Consider the following 25,191-nt stretch of genomic DNA (forward strand, 5'->3'; position numbering starts at 1 on the left):
CATGACAGGAAAGCTCACTGGAGACTCAAGGACTTGGTAAACCTCCATCCTCAGCCTCAGACCCTTCACCCAAACACCCTGCCTCCCTTACTCCCCTTGTTTCCTGCTTTCACCCCTCCCTCTCTTCCATTCTGGCAAAATTGAACAATAGCTCCTTCATTTCCTCTCTTCTGCCCCATGCTCAGCCTTTTCACACACCAAGAGTGAAGAATTCTTGTCCCTCACCAGCCCTCCAGAACTGTCCATCTCCTCACTCGAGCTGGTCCTTGACTTTTGGCTCCTTCAAGAAACTTCTTGGGCCAAGGGCCTACCTTCCTAACCTTCTCTTTCAGGCGCACTTACCCTTAGGTTTCAGAAATGAACCAAAAGGCCTGGAATAAACTGCATCAAATGTTAAGGGACACAGCTCAAGAAGTCCCCAGCACTTTTCTTTCTTTCTTTTTTTTTTTAAGGTTTATTTATTTTTGAGAGAGAGAGAGCACAAACAGGGGAGGGGCAGAGAGAGAGGGGGACAGAGGATCTGAAGTGGGCTCCACGCTGACAGCAGCGAGCCTGATGTGGGGCTCAAACTCATGAATCGCAAGATTATGACCTGAGCTGAGATCAAGAGTTGGACACTCAACTGGCTGAGCCACCCAGGCGCCCCAGTCCCTAGCACTTTTCATGTGCTCTACAGCAGATTGGACTGAGTCTGGGAGGCATCGGTGCTGGGAGGCAGCAGGGCTATTTTCCATATCACTCTCTGATGATTTGAAGAAGGAAAGGAAGAAACAAAAAACGAAGAAGGAAAGGAAGGATGTTAGGAAACTAATATTTATTGAATGCCTACTGGATGCCTGACCTCAGGCTAGCAGCCTTCATAAATTTATATCATTCCTTCTCATAACACCCTTGAGAGGTGGTGATATTATTCAAGTTATCTGTAGTGTCTCTGCTTCCCTGTGAGCTCTGTGAGGATATGGGAGAAGTCATCTTTAATTTTGCATCTGAAAGAGCATGGGTCTATACTCAATAAATGTCTGTTAGGTTGAATTGCAGACACCACCGTGTTGAGGCAGTGTGGCTTAGGAGAATAAGGAGTTGGAGTCTTCACTACCTGTGTGGCTTTGTGCAAGTGATTTCATTTTTTCTGGGCCTCAGTGTCCTCATGTGTAAAATGGGAGTATTGATAACTCCAAGGCAGGGGGCTGTGAGCATGTACAGTTGGCTTGGGGAACTTCAAAATTCAGTGCCAATGTGGGGGTGGTGCTCATGCATACTCCAAGACAGGCTTTTATTTGTCTAATTGCTGTCTAAACCTATAGTTTTCAAATGCAAATTGGTGCTCATCCTTCACAAAATTTTCACTCTTCTGAGTCAAAAATGACAAAAACAATGAAATCATTTTTCATAAAGTGTTCAGTTTTGTAAATTCTGAAATTGTCATTCCAACTTTTTGATATTAAATCATCCTCTTGTTCATTAAATCTTGGTTAGAGTAAATGGCAGCTTTTTAAAAATGCCTGTACTCAGGGCGCCTGGGTGGCTCAGCTGGTTAAGCATCCAATTCTTGATTTCAGCTCAGGTCATGATCTCACAGTTCATGAGTTCAAGCCCTGCATTAGGCTCTGTGCTGTTAGTGCCTAGCCTGTTTGGGATTCTCTCTCTTCTCCCTCTCTCTCTCTGGCCCTCCCCTACTTGTACTCTCTCTCTCTCTCTCTCAAAATAAATAAATAAACTTAAAAACAATTAAAAAATAAGTAAACAGTAAAAATACCTGTATTCGATCAAATAAAATGCTAGCACTAATCTGTCAGGGCCCCCTGTGACAGAGGTAGCACAGGGTGTCAAGAGAGAGGAGCCTGGGCCAGGCTTGGCCCACTAGGGCTTTGTTGTAGGCTTCCTGGAGAAGGGGAGGTGTGAGAAAAGTTAGGAAAGATGAATAGGAGTATGTTTGGCCATGAAGGGTGGGAAAAGGCACACTCTGGAGACCTGGGTCAGCATAGGAACCTGCTGTCTTGGTGCCACCCAGCAGGTTAGCACCTGTGAGCTTCCCCAGCACAAGGTGTTGGAGTGGGGGAGTGAGTTGCTTTGTCCCAGACCCACCTGGCTCACAGATAGGGATGAAAAACTCCAGGCCGCTATATTAGGCAGTAACTGAGCTTCCCCACCCCACCCCAAAGGTGGCTGCTTCTTGCAGTTGGCCCAGGCAATCTGTCACACTCTGTACCAAATCCCCAACTCTCCTTATGATCTGGCTTACTCTCTATCCCCTCTGCCGCAGCAGCAGCATCAGTAAAGCAGGAGTCCCTCTCCTTTGCAGCTGGAAGGCCAAGATCCCACATCTCCACACACAGGCTCATTGGAAACTCAAACTCCTCCCTCCTCCTTCCATACATCAAGTGGTGCACTGCACCGGGAGTGGGGACAGAGGGTAGGGGGCTGGTTCTTTTCCCCAGGATGCCATGCAGGCCTGGAGAGGGGGATGGGGCAGGCCACTTCCCCAAGGCCTGCTGTGTGACCTCTGGCATTTGTAGATCACACCGCTGCCTGCAGGCAGGCAGCAGGAGGCCCCAGGTGGCTGGGAAGGCCAGACCAGTCTGAAGGGGCAGAGTGTGGCCACCTGAGCATGCGCTTTTGCACTCCATGTGGTGGGTCTGTATTATCCATTTCTTGGATTTCTCCAGACCTCTGCTCCATCCATCAGAGCACTTTTTTTCCACCTGGAAATCTTTGGCCAGTAAGTGCAACCACTAGTTTATCCAGTCAGGGGCATGTGCCAGGTGCCTGCCAGCTGCCCAGCTGGCCCAGACAAGAGGTAAAGTATAACTTTCAGAGGAAGAGGAAGTCCGTGGGGGCAGGCAATAAGGCGAGGCTAAGTTGTTGCAGCATCAGCCAGTCCCATTGCTCGGCAGACCCAACCTGGCCAGCAGTACTAAGCATTCCTAGCTCCATGTTCAGGGCAGGTTGCCATGGTATTTTGCCTGCTGGTGCAGCGGGACTGGAAAAAAAAGCAGAGGAGTTAGCCTGACGGTGGAGATTTAGGGGGAGGAGCTGAAAAATGAGGAGAGCTGGACTTTTTGCTCCGGTTCCAGCTGGAGTTTGAGTTAGAGCAGGGTGGCTGCTACAGGGAGAAGTCTTTGTGCCCTTAGGTCCCCAGGGTTTCCTGCCACTGTAAATGCCCAGCAGTGGCATATGCCTGACAGGCTTCCTAAAGGCCTGGCTGAGCATCCATGCCATAGTTCTATTCTCACTGGTGACCTGGTGGGTCTTTCTGGTGGCTTGTAAGCTCTCCCCATCTCTGTGGCCTGATTTGCACAGCCCTGTGTATCATTCCTACACTTAGCCAGGCAACCATTTCTGGGGGTGGGCATCAGCCACACCTACTGATGTCTGGTGTATCCTGACGTCAATCAGCAGTCTGTAGCTGTGGTGGGGAGAAGGGTTGATGCTCAGATTTTGATGGTGGTATTCGAGATGAGTCCACATCCTGAGCTTGGTATTCAGACACTTTGACAATTAGTTTTTGACAATGTTCAACATTTCAATGTCACATATTTGGCCCCCAAACCCCAAATACCTGTACACCTGGCATCAGGTTGAAAAAACATGTGGATAGTGGGCACATTGTTTTCAGTCTTCATTTGCATATTGGCATCTCACAGACACTGGTATGGTGTCACATTTCATTTACAGGCTGACAATTTCCAACTCTGTGTGTCTAAATATAATTTGGATGACCAATATTTGATATAGTCTTTGGTGTCTTTTTGGTCACGTGCCCAAGTCTTACCCACACTGAAAGGCTAGAACTAATTTGCTCTAAGATTTTAGACATAAAAATCACAGAAAGATCTGCTGTAAAACATAGGTTGAGGAGGGGGCGCCTGGGTGGCTCAGTTGGTTAAGTGCCGGACTTCACCTCAGGTCATGATCTCACCCCGTGTCAGGCTCTGTGCTGACAGCTCGGAGCCTGGAGCCTGCTTTGGATTCGGTGTCTCCCTCTCTCTCTGCCCCTCCTTGTTCTCTGTCTCTGTCTCTCTCTCTCTCAAAAATAAATAAATAATAAACAACATTAAAATTAAACAAATTTTTTAAATAAAAAAATAGGTTGAGGAAAATCAGTCTGAGCTATTGTAAATTATGAGCCTAAGAGGAGCTTCTTTCTCAAGAAAACAAACAGACAAAACCAAGATCACAGACCCCCAATCTGCCCATCTCTCAATGCCCAATTTAAAGGCCACCTCCTTCACAAGACCCCGTTAGTCTGTTCCAGCTGCACAGCATTTCTCCCTCCTATCTGTTCCACAGTGTTTCCTCAGATTTGTTCTAAGGCCTCTGATGCTGTCTCCCTTGGATTATAGCTAGTGGTGTATTTGGGGGTGTTTTCCTTACACATCTGTGAGTTCCATAAAAGCACTTCTTATCTCTGAATCCCTCTTGACGCCACCAGCCTTTAGCACAGAGCCGAAACTTAAATAGCTACTCACGGAATAACTGATGGGAATGGATGGCTTCTCTCCTTGTTGGGATTTGCTTGGATTGAGGGGGGCTGGTGGAAGCCCCAGAGCTTCTCACTGGGGAGAACAAATACTTGCCTGCAAGCAGCACCCACCATGTCTCCTTGCTGCCTAGCGACCCTTCTCCTTTCCCCAACTATTTCCTTGTTTCTCCTTTCCTTAACCTTTTCCTTGCCTAATGCAACACTGCCTGCCTCCTGCAGAGTGCAGCACCCATGGGGGGTCCTCGCTGTCTTTCTTGCTTCAGGCTTCCTTTCCAGTGAGCATCTGGAGTGGTGTATTCTGCCCACTCAAATGTCACTTTGGGTTATGAGCAGAGACAAGAGCCTTAGGGCTCTGGGATCATTCCATGTCCTTTCTCTTCATTTGCCTTTAGTACAGGGCAGGTACATTTTGTGAGTGAGTGTGTGTGTGTGTGTGTGTGTGTGTGTGTGTGTGTGCTCTAAGACAGTCAACATATAATGATTATGATTTTAACCATTTTTTTGTTTTTATTTATTTATTTTGAGACAGACAGAGACAGTGTGAGTGGGGGAGGGGCAGAGAGAGGGAGAGAGAGAATCCCAAGCAGGCTCCACACTGCAGCGCATAGCCTGGTGCGGGCTCAAACCTACGAACCCCAAGATCATGACGTGAGCCAAAACCAAGAGTCAGATGCTCAACCGACTGAGCCACAAAGGCACCCCACCATTTTTTTGTATGTTAACTAAAATTTTTTTCTTTTTTTAAATTAAATATAATTTATTGTCAAATTGGTTTCCATACAACACCCAGTGCTCATCCCAACAAGTGCCCTCCTCAATGCCCATCACCCACTTTCCCCTCTCCCCCCGACCTCCCGACCTCCCTATCAACCCTAAGTTTGTTCTCAGTATTTATTTTTTTTTTTAATTTTTTTTAACGTTTATTTATTTTTGAGACAGAGAGAGACACAGCATGAATGGGGGAGGGGCAGAGAGAGAGGGAAACACAGAATCGGAAGCAGGCTCCAGGCTCTGAGCCATCAGCCCAGAGCCCGACGCAGAGCTCGAACTCACGGACCGCGAGATCGTGACCTGAGCCGAAGTCAGACGCTTAACCGACTGAGCCACCCAGGCGCCCCTGTTCTCAGTATTTAATAAGAGTCTCTTATGGTTTGCCTCCCTCCCTCTCTGTAACTTTTTTTTCCCCTTCCCCTCCCCCCATAGTCTTCTGTTAAGTTTCTCAGGATCCACATATGAGTGAAAACCTATGGTATCTTTCTTTGCCTGACTTATTTACTTAGTAAAATACCCTCCAGTTCCATCCACATTGCTGCAAATGGCCAGATTTCATTCTTCCTCATTGCCAAGTAGTATTCCATTGTATATATAAACCACATCTTCTTTATCCATTCATCCGTTGATGGACATTTAGGCTCTTTCCATAATTTGGCTATTGTTGAAAGTGCTGCTATAAACATCAGGGTACATGTGCCCCTATGCATCAGCACTCCTGTATCCCTTGGGTAAATTCCTAGCAGTGCTATTGCTGGGTCATAGGGTAGATCTATTTTTAAATTTTTGAGGAACCTCCACACTGCTTTCCAGAGTGGCTGCACCACTTTGCATTCCCAACAGTGCAAGAGGGTTCCCATTTCTCCACATCCTCACCAGCATCTATAGTCTCCTGATTTGCTCATTTTAGCCACTCTGACTGGTGTGAGGTTTTATCTCAGTGATTTGTATTTCCTTGATGAGGAGTGACGTTGAGCATCTTTTCATGTGTCTGTTGGCTGTCTGGATGTCTTCTTTAGTGAAGTGTCTATTCACGTCTTCTGCCCATTTCTTCAATGGATTATTTGTTTTTCGGGTGTGGAATTTGGTGAGTTCTTTTTAGATTTTGGATACTAGCCCTTTATCCGATATGTCATTTGCAAATATCTTTTCCCATTCAGTCAGTTGCGTTTTAGTTTTGTTGATTGTTTCCTTTGCAGTGCAGAAGCTTTTTATCTTGATGAGGTCCAAATAGTTCATTTTTGCTTTTAATTCCCTTGCCTTTGGAGATGGGTTGAGTAAGAAATTGCTGCGGCTGAGGTCAAAGAGGTTTTTTCCTGCTTTCTCCTCTAGGATTTTGATCGTTTCCTGTCTCACATTCAGGTCCTTTATCCATTTTCAGTTTATTTTTGTGTATAGTGTAAGATAGTGGTCTAGTTTCATTCTTCTGCATGTTGCTGTCCAGTTCTCCCAGCACCATTTGTTAAAGAGACTGTCTTTTTTCCATTGGATACTCTTTCCTGCTTTGTCAAAGATTAGTTGGCCACACATTTGTGGGTCCAATTCTGAGGTCTCAATTCTATTCCATTGGCCTATGTGTCTGTTTTTGTGCCAATACCATACTGTCTTGATAATTACAGCTTTGTAGTAGAGGCTAAAGCCTGGGATTGTGATGCCTCCTGTTTTGGTTTTCTTCTTCAATATTACTTTGGCTATTCGGGGTCTTTTGTGGTTCCATACAAATTTTAGGATTGTTTGTTCGAGCTTTGAGAAGAATGCTGGTGCAATTTTGATTGGGATTGCATTGAATGTGTAGATTGCTTTGGGTAGTATTGACATTTTAACAATATTTATTCTTCCAATCCATGAGCATGGAATGTTTTTCCATTTCTTTGTATCTTCTTCAATTTCCTTCAAAAGCTTTCTATAGTTTTCAGCATACAGATCTTTTACATCTTTGGTTCGGTTTATTCCTAGGTATTTTATGGTTCTTGGTGCAATTGTGAATGGGATCAGTTTCTTTATTTCTCATTCTGTTGCTCCATTATTGGTGTATAAAAATGCAACCAAGGGGCGCCTGGGAGGCTCAGTTGGTTGGGCGTCCGACTTTGGCTCAGGTCATGATCTTGTGGTCCGTGAGTTTGAGCCCCGTGTCGGGCTCTGTGCTGACAGCTCAGAGCCTGGAGCCTGTTTCAGATTCTGTGTCTCCCTCTCTCTCTTATCCTCCCCCATTCATGTTCTGTCTCTCGGTCTCAAAAATAAATAAATGTTAAAAATTAAAAAAAAATGCAACCGATATCTGTACATTAATTTTGTACCCTGTGACTTTGCTGAATTCATGTATAAGTTCTAGCAGACTTTTGGTGGAGTCTGTCAGGTTTTCCATGTAGAGTATCTTGTCATCTGTGAAAAGTGAAAGTTTGACTTCATCACCATTTTAACCATTTTTAAGTTTACAGTACAGTGGCATTAAGTATATTGCTGTGCATCTGTTCTCCAGAACATTTTCATCTTCCAGAACTGAAACTCTACCCCTTTAACAGTAATTCCCTCATTTCCCGCTCCCCCAGCCACTTATAAACCACTCTTCTACTTTCTGACTCTGGGTTTGGCTATTCTCGGTATCTCATATAAGTGGAATCATACAATGTTTGTCCTTTTGTGTCTGACTTCTTTCATTTGGCATGGTATCCTCAAGGTTCATCCATGTTGTCGTGTGTGTCAGAATTTGTTTCCTTTTATTTATTTTTTATTTTTTTATTTTATTTATTTATTTTTTTTTGAGATTTTAATATATTTATTTGAAAACCAAGTTCTGTAAAGAGCACACTAAATAGTCCTATATCTTCTCTTCACCAAAGACTTGGAGACAAGGTTCTTCAGGTCAACGCAGAGGCAATGATACATGCAGTGAATAGCGGGTCTCGGCATGAACGTCCTCACAGGCATTTCCCATACGAGCCTGGACAGTCTTCTTCAGAAGAGCAATGAGATCCTCTGGGTCCTTAATCATCGATATACTCGAATGGCTCTGGGGGTTCTGGCTCTTGTTCTTCTTCCTCAATTTTTGGGCCATGGGCTGCCACAGGTTCTACCAGCTCTTCAGTGTCTTCACTGGTATCCTTCAGGATTATGATGCCTCCAATGGAGAGTGGTTTGAAAGGCTGGTATCTACAGGTCTCTGGCATGGTCAGGACCTTAAGCTGGGCAGGCATAACTCGGGCTGGGTTATCCAATAACTGGAAGTTTGGCTCAGGTTCTTTTTTCTTCTCTTTTTCTTCCTTTTTTTCTGCTTCGTCAACTTCCATTTTCTCCTCCTCTTTTTTTTCTTTTTCTTTTTCCTTTTTTTTAGCCTTGGCAGTAATAGATAACACAGCAGTGGAAACCTTTTCCTTTTCTTTTTCTTTTGGTACTTCCAGAGGGGCAGGATATGCAAATGTGGATGGTTTACAGTTTGATTTATACTGAACTTTCGGCATCTTTAAGTCCTTGTTAAGGCCAATGACACAGGTAGGGGTATAAGCCAATGACAGGAAGTGTGAAAGAGGAAACCAGAACCAGAACTGGGTAAAGACAAGGACGCCAACTACAGAAGGCATATGGGTGTGCCCAGTCCTGGACTGCAAGGAGATTGTGACATTATGACCACCTGCATCCAGTATGCCCTGGGCCAAAATAGCGCCAAACTTGGCCATGACATCATCATGTTTATCATTGATAACTTTGGAATACAGCTGTCTGAACTGATTCACCTTTGGACAAGTGATTTCCATCTGCTGGATCATGATGAGAGCTGAAGCTATAAGAGCTCCTTGCCTCACATAGTTCACAGGATCATTTGTCATCGGTTCTAGCAAATTAATTGCCTCCTTGTTTCCGGTACCAGCACAGCAGATGCCTAGGGCCATAGCAGCTCCATAACGCACGTGAGGATTGTAACTCTCTGACAACAATGAAACAACGCTGGGGCACTGTTCAGGGGTCCTGAAAAGAATGAACCCAAGTGATTCTACTGCTGCCCTCTTGACATCATCATTAACGTCACTTACAGCAACATGTAGCAGGCGCCGGATAGCTTTGTTGTTACCCGAGCCACAATAAGCCATGGCTACAGTGTACATTCCAGATCATCGAAGAATTGGGTCCTTATCACGGCAGAGAGATTCAATGAGAGCATCAGCCTCCTCCATCCTCCCATACATCACTAATGCAATGCCAACTGCAAGACCACGCAGGATCTTCTCATGTTGAGTTTCCTGTGCATAGCCGACCATGTCCTCAATAGCCTGGGCATTTTTAGAGCCCAACATAACCAAACCTAGGGCCAGGCCAGCTGCTTCCCCTGTCACAGCATCATCCTGATAAAGGTTCGTTTTTAGCAAGTCATATACATCCTGGCGTGCAGTCCCCATGGCAGCCAAACCCAGGCCCAGGCTGCCCCCATGTCGAACGATATCATTGCTGGCATTCTTAAGCTGGTTAAGCAGATAGTCAATTATATCACCACCATGATTGGCATGAATAAGACCTAATGCATAGAGACCTCCACCTTCCTGATAGGCAGATCCTGGAGAAGTGTCCTTGGGAAGATATGTTGCCATTAACTGTAATGCCTCCTTCTCATGACCCTTATGAATTACACCCAAACTGGCTGTAGCTGTAAATTTCGCCCAGTTAGTGGCTCTGGCCAACCATTCCAAGTTATCTCTAAGAAACTGGTCACTGGTAGTCCCACAGTGCATAAAAGAATTTGCTATAACGGTTGCTGTGTGACATACAGAATTCCATACTGCATCCTTTGTGTTTTTTAGAATCATGAGATCTGTGTTATTATTTCGTATTAAAAACTGTAGATGTAACTCAATAGCCATTTCACCGCTTAAAATTTTAATCATTTTCAAAGTCTGGTCCTTGGGCTCTGGACTCACTTCTGGTGTCTTTCCTACAAGCACACTACCTGGCTTTTCTTCTGTTTCCATTGAGTCACTGTCTTTCTCTGATCCTGGGACAGTACCCGTATTGGTGGATCCAGGCACAGAAGCAATAGGGGTGCCAACAGTTCGAAGATTCTGGATTACAGATGACAAAAACTGCTGGCTAGCACTTTCATACAAATCAAAACAAATCTGATAAGCCATCAGGAGGTTGTCTTCCTTGACCAGTTTTTCTAAGATATCACTCACGGCCTGAGGATCATCTAAGAAAATTAAGCACTGACAAACATTGATGAAATCGGGTTTCTCCAAATTCATGTAGATTTTCACTAAAACTCTTAGTACCTTATTCTGAAACTGTTTATTCTGCATTAAAGACATGCAGAGCTTGAGGCTATAGGCTAGCATTCCTGGGACATCATTCGACTCCAGTATAGTCTTCTCAAAGACGTCCAGTCTTCGTGTCTCCAGAGCAATGCCAATAGCTTGCTTATACTTGTGATCATCTAGACATCGCTGGAACATTTTATTTACAATTCCTTCTAATCTCTGGTCAATTGGTTTTTTTTCTCCTTCTGGCAAATCTGCATTTTCCACACATTGTTTGGTGTAGTGATCAATGCATTTTGCTATAATAGTCTCCACGTATTCAGAGTTATCATTGACATTGAAGAGGTCACCGGCTCCAAGTGCATAATTCAGAGATTCCTCAAAAGCCCCAAGGTGATAAAATACTTTAGATGCCACTAAGGCTGCAAACTGCCGACTCCGGAAACCTTCATCTTCATACAAAACTTCTATTTTATCTACAGACTCAGAAATTTCTGCCCAGAAATCATTGACAACTGCATTCAATTTGTGTAGTGCAAATTCCTTAAGCTGTGGTTCTTCCTCATCCAGAAGAGAAATAATTCCAGCAGCTGAGGTGATCATGGCTGCGTCCCGCACAGGCCTGCCCGCTCGCTCGCCGTCCCGGCCGCGCCGTGTATCTGTCAACTCCGGGCCCGTCCACTCCGCCGCGCCTGCTCGCTCTCCCGGTGCGCTGCTCAGTCCAGAATTTGTTTCCTTTTAAAAGCTACATAATATTCCATTGAATGTGTGTACCACAATTTTTCTACCCATCAGTGGACATTTAGGTTGCTTCTACCTCTTGGCCATCGTGAATAATGCTGCTTTGAACACAAGGTGTACAAACATCTGTTTGAGTCCTTCTTTCAATTCTTGTAGGTACTTCTGAGGAACCACCATACTGTTTTCCATAGTGGGTGTAGCATTTTACATTCCCACCAGCAGTGTATGAGGGTTCCAAGTTCTCTAAACCTTCACCAAACACTTGTTATTTTTTGCCTTTCAAAAACAAATGATAGCCACCCTAATGGGTGCAAAGTGATACCTCATTATGGTTTTGAATTGCGTTTCACTAGTGAGTAACAATATTGAGCATCTTTTTGTGTGCTGGTCAGGTAAGTTGGGGCCTACCTATAAAGCTGTGCATTTAGCCTTGTTTTCCAGGTAGTCTTGGAAGTTGGAAATTCCCATTGTTTCGTAGATTCGGATTACCTTGACTTAAAGAAGTCTTTGTTGGGGCGCCTGAGTGGCTCACTTGGTTAAGCGTCCAACTTAGGCTCAGGTCAGGTTCGTTCATTCGAGCCCTGCTTTGGGCTCTATGCTGACAGCTCAAAGCCTGGAGCCTGCTTCCGATTCTGTGCCTCCCTCTTTCTCTTTCTCTCTCTCTGCTCCCCCCCCACTTGTGCTCTCCCTCTCTCTCAAATAAATAAAAACAAAAAAATTAAAAAAAAGAAGAAGTCTTTGTTATACAGCTAGTTATCTCTAGACTCTCCACACTCTTTGGAGGCTGCAAACCCACAGCCAGCCAGTCCTGCAGCTTTTTGATACTCTCTGCCCATGCTTGTAGGTCTGGCCTTCCCTAAGCCCTAAGATCTCTTTGATTCTCTGTTTTCTGCCATATAATCCCAACCTAGTATGACAGCCAGCCAGCCATGCTAGAGAGAAAAATGCTCAGGGATTGAAAAAGAAGGGAAAAGGCAGAAGGTGGCAGATTTTTTGAACAAATTTTCTAGTTAAAAAAAGAGTAGGTATATCTGCCCCTCCTTCCTTACAAAAAGCCTGTTTTTGTTTGTCTATCAAGCAGTTCCATGTTAGAAACCTGCCTGTTCTCCATTTGTATAAGAAGAGGAATAGAAAATGGATCTCTGAAAGGAGAACTATCAAACTGCCTGAGTTTGGTACTAAAAATGCCATCCAGGAATTTCCATTGATATTTGATCTCTGAGTGAGTGTAATGAGTTGGTGACTCTCATGGAAAACAAAAGCAAGAACAAAAAGAAGACCTCCCAACTTCTTAGCGGACAAATTATAGTAGGAGGGTTTGTGGAGAAGGGATGCATTTATTCAGTGTCACCTTCTTCTTGGAGTCCTCTCACTGACCCCGGTGTCCCTACTACTCCCAGGCAGCCTGGGGCCTATTGTTTGTTAACCCACCTGGGGACCAGACCCACAGCCTTCTTTTTGGGCTCCTGAGACATCTGGCATTCTCAACAGGAGAGCAGGGAGGAAATTATTGCAAAAAAATACAATTAGCAGTGTGTTAAATAGACAAGTTTCCTGAGTGCAGGTTTTGGATCCAACAGTGAAAGCTGTCTGAACCAAGAGCCAAGGCGTCATGGCTCTCTCTCACCTGCTTGCCTTCCAACCCAGCTCCCTGCGTATCCCTAGAGGGTGGGTGCCATCTTACTTTCCATAATCTGGGAGGAGATTCCAAGACAAGACTCGAAGAGACCATATTCCAAACCAGCTGTTCATGGGAGCCCTCCCACGCCAACCTGATTTCTTGTCTGGACAGGAGCTTGGCCACCGGGTCTGTTTCAATGCAGGCTTCATCCTCAAGGCAGCGATCTTTTTCTGTAGAATGGGCTTCCCAAAGTGGGCTCATGTTCCCCTGGGAGTGAGAGTACATCTCATGCTTTTAGAGGGACATCAATGAATGTTTTTTTAAATCTTCATAGCAAAGCATTTGTTTTTATGATGTTCTTTTTTTTTTTAATGTTTTTATTTATTTGAGAGAGAGAGCTGTGCTGACAGCAGAGAGCCCAATGCGTGGCTTGAACTTATAAACTGTAAGATCGTGACCTGAGCCTAAGTCGGACATTTAAGTGACTGAGCTACCAGGTTGCCCCTATGGTGTTCTTTGAATTAGGTCATATGGTAGTGATTTTCCATTTACATGAGTGATGCAAAAGTTTCTTTAAGTGGAAGAGTAAGACTTTTTAAAAAAAATTTTTAAATGTTTATTTGTGAGAGAGGGAGAGAGCACGAAAGGGGGAGGGGCAGAGAGAGAGGGAGACACAGAATCCAAAGCAGACTCTGGGCTCTGAGCTGTGAGCCCAGAGCCCAATGCAGGGCTTGAACCCACGAACCATGAGATAGTGACCTGAGCTGAAGTCAGATGCTTAACCGACTGAGCCACCCAGGCGCCCCAGAAGAGTGAGAAATTTAAAGAGAAATATTATTTAAATAATACTTCAGGGGGTATGTGGATATGATAAAATTTGGGAAGGTGACCTGCAGGTGACTGGAAATTGGGAAACACTGCCTTAGAGTGGACCTGCATCTCTAAGAGCCCTATAAGCAGACAGTTGTCAGGAGGGCTGTGTGACAGGAATTACCAGCATTTAAGTTCTGGGGGCCTTCTCACTTCTGGATCTCTGATGCTTTGGTGAGAGCAAGGAAAGCCTAGAATAGATTTCCTAATCTATTTGATCTGCTAGATCTGCTAATAGTCTCCTCTGCGGGCACAGATAACTGGCCCATCAACTTGTTTTATTTATTTGTTTTTAATTTGTAATTGAAGCATAGTTGATATATAATATTAAATTGGTTTCAGGTGTACACCGTACTATTAACCATACTATTAGTGTACATATGTACACTATGTACACCATAGTGACTCAACAGCTATGTACATTACAAATTGCTCGTTGTGATAAATGTATTACAATATTATTGACTATATACCATATGCTATACTTTTCATCCCTATGACTTATTTATTTCATAAATGGAAGTCTGTATCTTTTAATTCCCTTCACCCATGTCACCCATCTCCCCTCCAGTCTCCCTTTTGGCAACCATCAGTTTGTTCTCTGTGTCTATGAGTCTATTTCTCTCTTTTTTTGTTATTGTTTATTATTGTTGTTTTTAGATTCCAGATATAAGTGAAATCATATGGTATTTATCTTTCTCTGATTGACTTATTTCACTTATGATACCCTCTAGATCCATCCATGTCTTCATGAATGGCAAGATTTCATTTTTTATGGCTGAGTAGTATTCCATTGTATATGTATATATACCACATCTTTTTTTTTAAATTTTTTAATGTTTTTATTTATTTTTGAGACAGAGAGAGACAGAGCATGAGCAGGGGAGGGGCAGAGAGAGAGGGAGACACAGAATCCAAAGCAGGCTCCAGGCTCCAAGCTCTCAGCACAGAGCCTGACACAGGGCTCAAACTCACAAACTGAGAGATCATGACCTGAGCCGAAGTCGAACGTCCAACTGACTGAGCCACCCAGGCGCCCCTATATACCACATCTTCTTTATCCACTCATCTATCGACAGACACTATGTTTTATTTCCTCGTTAGCTTTCTCTAATGCTTTCCTTGCTGAAAGTTGAGGCAGAAATGGTAGTAACTAAACCTCAGATTTCTCTACTTTGACAGAATCTCTTCAGCTCAATAGTTACCTCTCAACCCCAGCCTACACCCTCCAGAAAGAGGATTTTTCAAGTATTTTCTCCTTTTACTCCACACTAACCCGGCCCATATCCTCCTGAAACATCACATCGGACGCATTCATATTTTTTGGCCTGAAGAAATCCATGCTAGGCTCATCTACTTTTATTAAATGTTTATTTATTTTTGAGAGGGAGAGAGAGAGAGAGAGAAAGAGATAGGGAGAAAGGCAGACAGAGAGAGGAAGACACAGAATCTAAAGCAAGCTCCAGGCTCTGAGCTGTCTGTCAGCACACAGCCCGATGTGGGGCTCAAACTCATGGACTGTGAGATCATGACCTGAGCCAAAGTCGGACGCTTAACAAACTGAGCCACTCAGGCACCCCTAGGCTCATCTACTTCTGCTTGTGGGAGGACTCCTTGCTCCGTTGAGTTGTGGGCATTACCTGGTGGCCATCCTTGGTTCAGTGGGAAGGAAGTGAGGAGGCTAGCATTTCTGGAGTCCCTACTAGGAGCTAGGCACCACACTAGGCCTGTATCTGACTGGGCTCTTCAAATTCTGCTACCGGCCCTTTAAGTATCATGTGACACTTGAGGAAACTGAGGCTCAGAGAGGTTTAGTAACTTGCCCCATGTTCTCTGCCTCCAGTGCACTTTCCATTGCCTATACAGGGTCCTGCCCTTTCCCACTAGGTGCATGCTCCTTTTACTGCTTAGATGGCTAGCAAAAGGTCTCCAACACAAGGGCTTTCTCTTTGCCTGCAACAATGAGCTGGAAGGGAAAACAGATTGATTAAAGTTGAATTTGTCCTAGTGGGAAACTGGCCAGAGCATCTCTGGAGAGCCTCAGGCTGGGCCTGGCTGGCTGTCAGGATGTGGCCTGGAGCCTGACTTCCCTTCCTGGCCCTCCCTTTATCTTCCTACCCTCTTTCATTGCCTTCTGCTCCCTGACCCCACTGCCCCCTCCATGGGAGCTGAAGAGCAAGCTGCTCAGAAGGAAATGGCTTTTGTTATTTAACCTGGATAAGTGTCTCTATGTGCCTTCTCTGGAAATCTACTCATGGATGAAGGAGGGGGACCGGGGTCACTCTAATATTGTTTGTTTTGTTGGGAGCTTAAAAACAAAGTAAAGGCAGTTCCTTACATTCATCACTGGTTTTGTCCCCACCTCTCTTCCAGTCACTAATTCTAAACCTATTCTTTTTTTTTTAATGTTTATTTATTTTTGAGAGAAAGACAGAGTGTGAGCAGGGGAGGGGCAGAGAGAGAGGGAGACACAGAATCCAAAGCAGGCTCCAGGCTCTGAGCTGTCAGCACAGAGCCTATCGCGGGGCTGGAATCCACAGACCACAAGATCATGACCTGAGCCGAAGTCGGATGCTTAACTGACTAAGCCAGCCAGGCGCTCCAAAACTATTAGTGTTTTTTAAATTATTATTTAGGTATAATTGACATGTAACATTATATTAGTTTTAGGTGTGCCACATAATGATTTGATATTTGTATATATTGCAAAATGATTACCGCAATATGTCTAGTTAACAGCTATCCATATTCTTATAAAACAGAGTTGATAAATACATAGAACTTTATCTTGGCATTTAAATATACCAACAAATGGGTTCCAAGTAGCCTGTCAGATCTTGTGATCCACTGCTTCCTTATACAATTCTCATTTTCCTGCTGACCAAAATACCCACCATGGCTTAATGATTCCTGATTTTTGGCCTCCTTGCTCCTACTGCCTCTGCCTATTAAGCAGCTTCATGGAGTAGTAAGAGGGGCTAGAGTCAGAAGACCTGAGTTGAATATTATACCTCTTAGCCTCATCCTCTGGGAGCTTCGGTTTACTTCTCTCTAAAATGGGGCTGAAGGGGTGTCTGGGTGGCTCAGTCAGTTAAGCGTCCGACTCTTGATTTCGGTTTAGGTCATGATCTCACGGTTGATGAGATGGAGCCCTGCGTCCGGCTTGCTGAGAATGCAGAGCCTGCCTGGGATTCTCTCTCCTTGCTCTCTGCCTCTCCCTCTGCTCTCTTGCTCTTTCTCTTTCTCTCTTAAAATAAATAAATAAACTTTAAAAATAAAATAAAATAAAATAAAATAAAATAAAATAGGACTAATGATGCAACCCACCTACCTTAACAAATGGTTTTGATGACCAGACAGAATGATATGAAAAACCCTTTGTGAAATGTAGAGCACCATCCAAATGCTATTTTCTTATTACTAAAGGACAGTGACCCATCCTGTAGGGCCCAGAAGGGGCCCTCTTTGGGTGGTGCTACAGTACTGGGAGATTCTTCCTGGCATGCACCCTTTTTGCCCGTCATGAGAGCTACTTGTGCCCAAGGCTGAGAGTATATGTGGTGGGCAGAGAAGAGGCTCAGGCATTTTTTCCTCCAGAGGGCCAAACGTTGCACACAGTAAATTCACAAAAAGCGTGTAGTGAACTGGGAAGCTGGAAAAGAAAAGGCCAGCTCTGTGGCTTGGAAGCTAATCTTAGGCACCACATCTGTGTCCCCTTTGGGAGCTGTGAGGAGAGGGAAAATAATGGGTGTGGGGGGTGCCTATAGAGGAAGGGGATGGAAACCTTTTCTTGGCTCACATTAACCCATTTCAAAGACTCCTAAACTTTTTGAGCTTTCTTTCGATTCAGGCTGCAGGGCACCTCGTGAGTCCTCAAGAAGAAAGAAGTCAACTCAGTCCTGCACCTACCCCCTGCCTTGCCCTAGAGTACCACCGGGTGAGCCAAAGAGCAGGACAAAGCCTGAACACCTTGCTCGGTGGGCCCCATGTTCTGCAACAGCTGAGCAGCAGAGAGCAGCCTCAGGGCTTCAGGAGGCCTGATATGACAACTTTAAAAAAGCTGCCTGTGGTGCCTCCATGGATGAGGGTGAACAACTAAGCTACTTCATGGCCACATTGGCCACACTCAGGCCTTGCTAAGCTCTTCCAGCTCAACATTTGGGTCCTTCTGCTCTTGTTTCACAATGTTATTGAGGTACATTTGACTTCCAATAAATTACACACATTTAAAGTGTACAGGTTGGGGGCGCCTGGGTGGCTCAGTCGGTTAAGCATCTGACTTTGGCTCAGGTCATGATCTCACAGTTCCCCAGTTCTAGTCCTGCATCAGGCTCTGTGCTGACAGCTCAGAGCCTGGAGCCTGCTTTGGATTCTGTGACTCCCTCTCTCTCTGCGCCTCCTCTGCTCACGCTCTGTCTCTCTCTGTCTCTCAAAAAATGAATAAATGTTTTTAAAAAATTAAAAAAAATAGTGTACAGGTTGGTGAGCTTTGATATATGTGCATACCCATAAAATCATCACCACAATCGAGATAATGAACATTTCCATCATCCCCCTAAAGTTCCTCCTGTTGGGCACCTTTAATCTTTCTTCACAGCATAAGTTGAGAGAAAAAAATGGTGATAAGCCCTTCTTAGATTAGAAGATGCTCAGGAGCAGTGGCCTTGGATTTTGGATGCTGGGGCCAAAGGAGCCTCAGGAGTCAGTACTTCATGAAAGCCAGCTTTTGTGGTGCTTGTTATAGGAACATTTCTCTGGAACTGTATTGCTTGGGTGACCTGAGGCATGCCTTATCTTCTCTGGGCCTCAGTTTCCCCATCAATAAAATGTGACAGTTGGATAAAAGATCTCTAAGGTTCTGTCAGCCTGAATTGAAAGGATATTTCTATGACAACTTTTGCTAAATGGCAATTTTTAAAAAGCATAAAAGAAGTATAATCTTCCTTGTTTCCTCATGCCCTAAATTACATGCTGTGGGGTTCTGAGAGTTCTGAGTGGATTATTACCCCATTTTACAGATGAGGAAACTGAGGCTTGGAAAGGAGAGATTATCTGCCCACAGTTAATAAGTAGCTGAGCTGGGATACAAATCCAGCCCCAACTCCTAATCCAGTGCTCTGGGCACCACCCCACACTCTATTCAAAGATAATATTCCCAAGGATGCAGGCTTAGTTCTCTCCAGGTTGCTAGGATGAGTAACAGTCTTTGCATCCAACAGATAGTTCTGTTTTCCATCTGGCTCAGTCTGGTAGCTGTAACTCACCTTTGCAAGCCAGTGGTCAGGCTGAGGGGGAAAAATGTGCCCCTGCCCTTCAAAACCCTTCAAAACCACCAAATCAGGCCTATTCTGCAGCCTTACATTTTCTTAGACTGGAAGTTTCCAGAAAGCAGAAATTATCTGGCCATGTAATTCATTGTATATGGTCTCCTGGGACCATTTGCGGGCAAATGTTTAATAATGTGGGAGCACAGGGTCAGCGGGAAAGGGTGGTAATCTTGGGATTTCCTCATGAGTTGCCCTAGGGATACCACGGGAACCTGGTATGGGCTGGGGTTGAGGCAGCACCGGGCTGAGCTGCACATAGTCATTTTGGAGCAAGCACATGCTCCCAACAGCTGCATCTTTTGTAGCTTCCTGGGGGGAAGGTAGGAGGGCTAGTTACTTCCCCTCTTTTTAGAGACTCCCCTGACTGCTGGCTGTGCCCCAAGGTAAGGTGGGAAAGCAGTGCCTTGGAGACAAGTCTGAGCTAAGGGGAATTTGAGGTGGTAGCAGGGTTCTGAGCAGGCCCAGGGTGTCTACTTTCTGAATATTCAACAAGTACCCACACTAGGTGGTCAATAAATATTTGTTGACTGAATGACTAAACTCTTACTCTATGTCAGGCACTGTGGGGGGTACAGAGATAAACTAGCCCCAGTCCCTGACTATAGTGGAGAAAGAAGGATATGACCAACATATAAATAACCATTACACATGACAGAATGTGATAAGTGCCTTAGGAGAAGAATGACAAAGAAAGACATCAAGGGAAGAGGGAAGCTTACATCTGGCAGTAGTAGGGGGGAGGGGCTCCAGAGAAAACTTCCTGCTTGAGATGACATTTGAGCTGATCTTGAATAGGGACTAGGGTTTCAATGGTGGATCATGAATGTTTATGTGGTGGGGGTGGGGAGTGAGGATAGGCTGCATTCCAGGCCCTAGCAGCAGGCTTAGGGCCAGAAAGTTCCCTGAGGATGTCCCCAGAGAGCACAGAGAACTGCAAATCACTGATAATCCCAGAGCCTTAGAGTAGTTTAGAGTTTTCAACCTCCTTCCCATCGTGCCTTGATCTGAGTCCCTGACTAGCTAAATGATCTTAGCCAGGGCCCTTGGTGCCTCATAGGCTGACTAGCCCAAACCAGAAGTGGTGGCCAATCCTGGTAGCACGGTAGTAGATTCCTCATGAAAGTATTCCTTCCCAGTTCATCGTGTTGCTAGAAACAACAAAAGTCCTTGAGTGTGGGAGAAGGCCTCACAGAGAACAGTTGTTGACTTCATCCATCATTCATGTAGCAGAGATGGGCCATTACTGGGCAGAAATGGGACTGAGTGCGGGCAAGGGGAGGGGCCATTATCTTGTATGAGATGGTTCATTAAACATAGTGAGGAGTTGGATAGCAACATTCCTGATTGTGCTATCCATAGGCATGGGCCTGGGAATATAATCCAGCCCTTTCTCTGCTCTTGCCTCTTTCTCTGTTTTTTGTCTAAAGGAAGTTAGTTGGTATTAACTGGTAAATTGAATGGTTTCACTTCACATGGGACAGGATGTTAGATTCAATTCAGCAGACACTTTCAAATATAGTATCTCCTTGAATCTTCAAAACAACCTTATAAGTAGAGATTGTTATTTGCAATTTGCAGATAAGGAAACAGTTAAATGACCTGCCAAGGGCACACAGCTAGGAAGGTGAATTTTTTTTGAAATTTAAATTCAAGTTAGTTAACATACAGTGTAGTCTTGGCTTCAGGAGTAGAACCCAGTGATTCATCTCTTACATATGACACCCAGTGCTCATCCCAAAAAGCAGATTTAATCTACAAATATTTGTTGCCTGTACAAGTATGAGGGTCAGGGCTTGTATATTTTTGAAATATATTTACACAGAAAATGCAGACTAGTTTTAATTATGTTTAATAGCTTTAATGAGATATAATTTATATACCATGAAGTTGTCTTATTTGAAGTATACAATTCAAATGTTTTTACTATATTTAAAGAGTTATACGATCATCACCAAAAACAATTGTAGAACATTTTCATCACTCCCAAAATAAGTATTGTACCCTTTTAGCCAACCCTCCCAATCCTTCTCCCTCCCTGCTCCCCTGTACCCCAGTACTAGGCAACAACTAGTGTACTTTCTGCCTCTATGGCTTTGCCTATTCTGGATATTTCAAATTATATAATATGTCTTGTCAATTGCTTCTTTCACTAAGGGTAATGTTTTTGAGATTCACCATGTTGAAGGATGTATCAGTATTTCATTCCTTTATTCTTTTTAAATTTTTTTTGTTTTAGAGAGAGAGAGATCGAGTGAGCTGGGGAAAGGGGCAGGGAGGGGGAGTAAAGACAGAGAGAGAGAGGGAGAGAGAGAGAGAGAGAGAGAGAGAGAGAGAGAGAGAATCTTAAGCAGGCTCCACACTCAGTGCAGAGCCCAATGCAAGGCTCAGTCCCATGACCCTGGGAACATGACCTAAGCTCAACTGACTGAGTCACCCAGACACCCCTCATTCCTTTATTCTTGCTGAAATATATTCGATTGCATGGATATACCACATTTTGTTTATCCACTTATAGACCATTGAAAAAACTGGCAAAATTTTATGTGGCTATATGTTGTTAATTCTCTTGGAGCGTAGGAATGGAATTGCTGGGTCATATTGTAACTCTTTTGAGGAACTTTGAAACTTTTCTAAAGTGGCTGTCCCATTTCTCCACATCCTTATCAACACTTGTCATTGAGTGTCGTTTTGATTATAACCATCCCAGTGGGCATGAAGTGATATTTCATTGTACTTTTGATTTGAATGTCCTTAATGATCATGATGTTAACCATCTTTTCATGTGTTTGTTGGCCATTTATATGCTTTCTTTGAAGAAATATCCATTTGCTTATTTATTTATTTGTGTATTTATTTATTTATATATTGAGGGGAGAGAGAGAGAGGGTGTGAGCGAGCAGGGGAGGGGCAGAGGGAGACGGAGAGAGAGAATCTCAAGCAGGCTCCATACCCAGCGTGGAGCCCCATGCAAGGCTCGATTTCACAACTGTGAGATCATGACCTGAGCCAAAGTCAAGAGTCGGATCCTTAAGTGACTGAGCCACCCAGGCACCCCACATTTGCTCATTTATAATTGGGTGATGTGTTTTTTTATTGTTGACTTGTAATTGTTCTTTATATATTCTGGATACTAGACTATCATAAGATATATGATTTGCAGATGTTTTCTGTGAGTTGTCCTTTTACTCTCTTAATGATATCTTTTGATGCACAAAAGTGTTTAATTTTTAGGAGGTCCAATTTATCTATTATATCTTTTTTTTCATATGCTTTGGTGTCATATCTAATAATTCACTGTCAAATTTATGGTCATGAAGATTTTATCCCTATGATGTAAGAACTTTATAATTTTAGCTCTAATGTTTTGTTCTTTGGATCCATTTTGAGTTAATTTTTGTATATGTGTGAGGTAAGAGTCCAACTTGATTCTTTTGCATGTGGCTATCTAGTTGTTCAGCACCATTTGTTGAAAAGACTATTCTCCCACTGAATGGTGTTGGCATACTTGTCAAAAATCAGTTGTCCACAGATGAATGGGTTTATTACTGGACTCTCAGTTCTATCTCACTTGCCTATATGTCTGTGTTTATGCCAGTACTATGTGCTTTTGATTACTGCAGCTTCCTAGTCTGATTAGAAATCAAGAAGTGGGAGTCCTCTAACTTTGCTGTTCTTTGCCAAGTGTGATGTGGCTATTTGAAGTTCCCTGGAAGTCCATATGAGTTTTAGAATTAGCTCTTCCATTTATGCAAAAAAGGGTCTTTGGGGTTTTGATGGGGATTGAACTGAATTTGTACATCAAATCAAACATGTATTGACATCTTAATATTAAGTCTTTCAGTCCATGAACACAGAATGTATTTCCATTTATTTAGGCTTTAATTTCTTTAATCAGTGTTTTGAAATTTTCAGTGTATAAATCTTGTGCCTCCTTGGTTAAATTTATTCCTAAATATTTTATTCTTTTTGATGTTGTTCATTTTCATAAATAAAGCTGTATTAATTTTATTTTGGTGTTATTCATTGCTAATGTATACACATACATGTGATTTTGGTATGACCTTGTACCCTGAAACTTTGTTGAATTCATTTGTTAGCTTTTTTGGTGGGTTTTTAAGGATTTAATGTAAATAAGATCATGTCATCTGTAAATAGAAATAGCTTTACTTCTCCCTTTCCTATTTCAATGATTTTTTTTTTTTTTTTTTTTTTTTTTTTTGCCTGAATGGTCTGGCTAGAACTTTCAGTACAACTTGGAATAGAAGTCTCAGGAGAGGGGGGCGCCTGGGTGGCGCAGTTGGTTAAGCGTCTGACTTCAGCCAGGTCACGATCTCGCGGTCCGTGAGCCCAGAGCCCCGCGTCAGGCTCTGGGCTGATGGCTCGAAGCCTGGAGCCTGTTTCCGATTCTGTGTCTCCCTCTCTCTCTGCCCCTCCCCCGTTCATGCTCTGTCTCTCTCTGTCCCAAAAATAAATAAAAAACGTTGAAAAAAAAATTTAAAAAAAAAAAAGAAGTCTCAGGAGAGGACATCCTTGTTTTGTTCCTGGTCTAAAGGAGAAATCTTTCATTCAACCTTTCACCACTGAGTGTGATGTTAGCTGCAGGTTTTTCATATATGCACCTTATCATGTTTTGAAAGTTCCCTTTCATTCCTCATTTGTTGAGTGTTTTTATCATGAAAAGGTGTTGAATTTTGTCACTTTTTTTCCTGCTTTATTTGAGATGATCATGTGGTCTTTTTCTTCATTCTATTAATGTGGTGTTTTATAATGATTAGGATTTTCACATGTGGAACCACCCTCACATTCCTGGGATAAATCCTACTTGGTCATGGTATATAATCCTTTCAGTATGTGGTTGGTTTGCTAGTATTTTTTTGAGGATTTTTGCATCTGTATAAAATATATTGGTCTGCAGTTTTCTTGTGATGTGTTTGGCTTTGGAATCAGGCTAATGCTGGCCTTGCAGAATGAATTAGGAGGTAGTCTTTCCTTTTTACTTTTTTGAAGAGTTTGAGAAGGATTGGTCTTAATCATTCCTTAGGTTATTTAGTGGAATTCACAGTGTAACCATCTGGTCCTGGATTTTTCTTTATTGGGAGGTTTTTGATTACTGATTCAATGGCTTTACTTGTTATAAGTCTATTCAGATCTTCTACTTCTTTTTGAGTCAGTTTTGGTAGTTTTGTGTTTCTAGGAATTTGTCCATTACATGTAGGTTATATAATTTGTTAATGTGCAACTGTTCATAGTATTCTCTTATAATCCTCCTTATTTCTGTAAGGTTGCTACTAATGTCCCCACTTTCATTTCTGATTTTAGTAATTTGAATCTTCTCTCTTTTTCTTGGTCAGTCTAGATAAAGGTTTGTCAATTTTGTTGATCTTAAAGAACCAGCTTTGCCATTGATTCTCTTTATTGTTTTTCTATTCTCGACTTTATTTATTTCTGCTCTTTTACTTTTCCTCCCTGCTGCTAGTTTTCGGTTTATTTTCTTCTTTTTTCTACTCCTTGCAGTGTAAAGTTGATCTTATGCCTAGTTTTATCCATTATTGAAAGTGGAGAATTGAAGTCTCCAATAATTATTTTTGAATTGTATATTCTCCCTTCAGTTTTGTCAGTTTCAACTTCATGTATTTTGTTGTTCTGTTGTTAGTTCCATATATGTTTATAGTTGCTATATCTTCCTAATAGATTGACCCTTTCATCATTATAAAATGTCCCTCCTTATTCTTAGTAACATTTTTTGTTTAAAGTCTATTTCATCTGATAGTAATATAGCCACTCCAGCTTTCTTGAGGTTGCTGTTTACATGATACATCTTTTTTTCTATCCTTTTACTTTCCATCTATTTGTAACTTTGAATTTAAAATGTGTCTCTTATTGATAGCATATAGTTACAGTTTTATACTGTTTTTATTTAGTGTGATAATCTCTACTTTTGATTAGATTATTTAATTAATTTAAATTTAATATTATTATTGATATAGTTGGGTTTACACTTGCCATTTTACTTTTTATTTTCTGTTTCATGTCTTCTTAACCTCTACTTCTCCTTTACTCCTTTCATGCATATTAAGTGAATATATTCTAATGTAGCACTTTAATTTTTAAATGATTTTACACCGTATTTTTCAG

The 25,191-nt window shown here is 42.9% G+C and overlaps 2 protein-coding genes across 3 annotated transcripts in view; one reads left to right on the plus strand and one right to left on the minus strand.

Moving 5' to 3' along the window:
• Window positions 1-25,191, plus strand: part of NHSL2 (NHS like 2) — a 273,340-nt gene that overhangs the window by 42,413 nt on the left and 205,736 nt on the right. The window lies entirely within an intron of this gene.
• Window positions 7,985-11,234, minus strand: LOC125931749 (26S proteasome non-ATPase regulatory subunit 1-like). Its single transcript, XM_049643961.1, is given in 1 exon segment — window positions 7,985-11,234. A coding segment is annotated over 1 exon segment (2,862 nt). The 5' UTR covers window positions 11,101-11,234; the 3' UTR covers window positions 7,985-8,238.

Source organism: Panthera uncia, chromosome X (assembly GCF_023721935.1).
Source record: "Panthera uncia isolate 11264 chromosome X, Puncia_PCG_1.0, whole genome shotgun sequence".
Taxonomy (NCBI): domain Eukaryota; kingdom Metazoa; phylum Chordata; class Mammalia; order Carnivora; family Felidae; genus Panthera; species Panthera uncia.